Consider the following 2611-nt stretch of genomic DNA (forward strand, 5'->3'; position numbering starts at 1 on the left):
ACGATGTATCTCGCTGCATTGCGCGAGTACGTTTCTAGTATATATATATATATGATTGGAATTGATTTTTAAATGTTTTGAATTTTTTTAATGTCTATTTAGTAGTTGGATTGTGGATGCTCGAAAGGCAAGAAATGAAGATAAAGATCCAAACCCACAACGTTCCGTCATTCCTTTTATCACGCATAAAATCAACCCTCTCCACCCTCAAAGGCGGCGCGTGATTATGACGGGCGATTATACAGCTGTTTATATATAACTATTAATATCATTGACGATCATCGTAAACCATAAATACACGCCCTAGCTATATTTCCCGTTAAAAAAATAAATTAATGGAAAACACCAAGTGGATAGCTACGGTGGCGAGCATATGGATCCAGTGCTCCTGCGGTGCCTCCTACGCCTTCGGAATCTACTCCGCCGTCCTCAAATCCAGCCAAGGTTACGATCAATCCACTCTCGACACCGTCTCCGTCTTCAAAGACATCGGCGCTAATATAGGAATTTTATCCGGCCTCCTTTACCATGCCGTCATGGTTAACCAGAGCCGTTCACGGCCGTCGTCGTCTCGTTTTGGATCCGGACTATCGCTGGTGTACTTGGCCGGTGCGGTTCAGTGCTTCGCCGGTTACTTTCTTATGTGGTTATCCGTCACCGGAGTGATCGAGAGGCCTCCTGTGCCGGTGATGTGCCTCTTCATGTTCATGGGGGCACACGCGCAGACTTTCTTCAACACCGGAAACGTTGTCGTGGCGATTCAGAATTTCCCAGATTACAGTGGGACCACCGTCGGCATTATGAAGGTAATTTTGTCTGTTTCAATTGTTTGTCTGATTCGACATTTAGCATCATCTAGAGATAAAACATAGGAGGAATATGTGAGTCATCACCAACACCAACAACCGAATCACGTAATCTCCACTCCGTAAGAACTACGAGATTACCCAAGGACGCTTTCGGTATCCAGAGGTTACGGACCGATCCTAGAATCATGTTCACTGAATGGCGAGTTGTACTGTACAAATTTTCATGCATACAGATACAGTACACCGTATCCGAAAGACATCGGGATATGGAGGATGTTTGTGATTTGGATATGTTCTTTGTGAAAATGATCCGATAATATTGGAAAATAAGAATTAAATAAATAAAAAATAATAGACTAGAATTAAATAAATTTGTCTCAAATTTTGAGTTTAGAGGCGTAATGTTTAAGGGTTTTTTATTTCGGGAAAATTGTAATAAAATGAAACTAATTTTTACATGATTCTTATTTTGGGGAATCAACTTTCAAAATTATCATTTAGGGGTCTCTATCAAACTTTTTATTTATTTAAGGGTCTAGTTGACATGTTGATCTTTTAATGCTGACATCATTCAGATATTTTGCCAACTAAGATATTTCACGTCATATTAATTTTAAATTTTAAAACTAATATTGCACGTCATATTAATTTTTTATTTTAAAACTAATATTCCACGTCATATTTAAAATTATAAAATAATTATAGAAAAATAACTAAAATTCGTTTTTTTCCAAAAATTATTGTAATAAAATCTATTTTTCACTCCAAATCTTGTTTTTTTTAAATTCAGATACCAAATTGTGAGTAAAGAAATTCATTTTTGAAAAAATCTTCAATTTGATATCTGATTAAAAAAAACGAGATTTGAAATGAAAAATAGATTTTATTACAATAGTTTTTGGAAAAAAAAAATGAATTTTAGTTATTTTTCTATAATTATTTTGCAATTTTAAATATGACGTGGAATATTAGTTTTAAACTATAAAATTAATATGACTTGAAATATTTTAGTTAGTAAAAGATCCGGATGATTTCAGCATTAACAGGTCAACCAGACCCTTAAATAAACAAAAAGTTTGATACAGACCCTAAATAACAATTTTGAAAGTTGGTTCTCCAAAATATGAATCAAGTGAAAGTTGATTTCATTTTGATGCAATTTTCCCTTTTATTAAAAATATAAAACTTGTATGCATTCAAATATTTTAACAAAACAGTTAAAGTTACAAAAACTAATTAATAACAATACCATTTACAAATCAAGTTTCATAATTGGTATGATACTACAACCGGCTGTAGTCCGTATCAATTTAATTGGTACAGTTGGTACATATGTTGTATAGTTTGGTATGATATATATTATCACCCTTAAATTAGATAACAATATAAAATTATTTAAATAAATACCAAAAAATTAATTGAAAAAATATACGAGAAATAATTATAAAAAAGAACTTGGAAATTATGGAGATATTATTAGAATGTATTTTTATAAAAAGCTAGCTTATTAGAGCTACCTTGTAGTTGATTAAACAGGGTTAAAAGCTAACTTATGGTTACTAAACATGGTCTAAATATGTAGGAGAGTCGTTCTAATCTTTTTGGAACCCCTTGTTATACATATATCTAGATAACTGAATAAAACGTTTGGTTAAAACTCTTAAATCCGTTCATCCCTAAACGATTTCATCCTTATCCGATTTCATCTCATATCTGAATTCGTGTAACTAACTGCAGATAAACACAATCAAATACARGATAAACATCTCATTTTAAATATAAAAAATCTAAAATATAATTAG

The 2611-nt window shown here is 32.4% G+C and overlaps 1 protein-coding gene across 1 annotated transcript in view; it reads left to right on the plus strand.

The window, feature by feature from the left end:
- Nucleotides 1-205: 205 nt before the first annotated feature.
- The window catches only part of LOC112509883 (protein NUCLEAR FUSION DEFECTIVE 4-like), a 6941-nt gene continuing 4535 nt past the window's right edge, over nucleotides 206-2611 (plus strand). The window contains exon 1 of the mRNA XM_025115080.1: nucleotides 206-806. Coding sequence (XP_024970848.1) covers nucleotides 336-806 — 471 coding nt within the window. The 5' untranslated portion in view covers nucleotides 206-335. The remainder of the gene's footprint in view (nucleotides 807-2611) is intronic.

The sequence above is a fragment of the Cynara cardunculus genome (genome assembly GCF_001531365.2).
Source record: "Cynara cardunculus var. scolymus isolate 2C chromosome LG 3, CcrdV1, whole genome shotgun sequence".
NCBI lineage: Eukaryota > Viridiplantae > Streptophyta > Magnoliopsida > Asterales > Asteraceae > Cynara > Cynara cardunculus.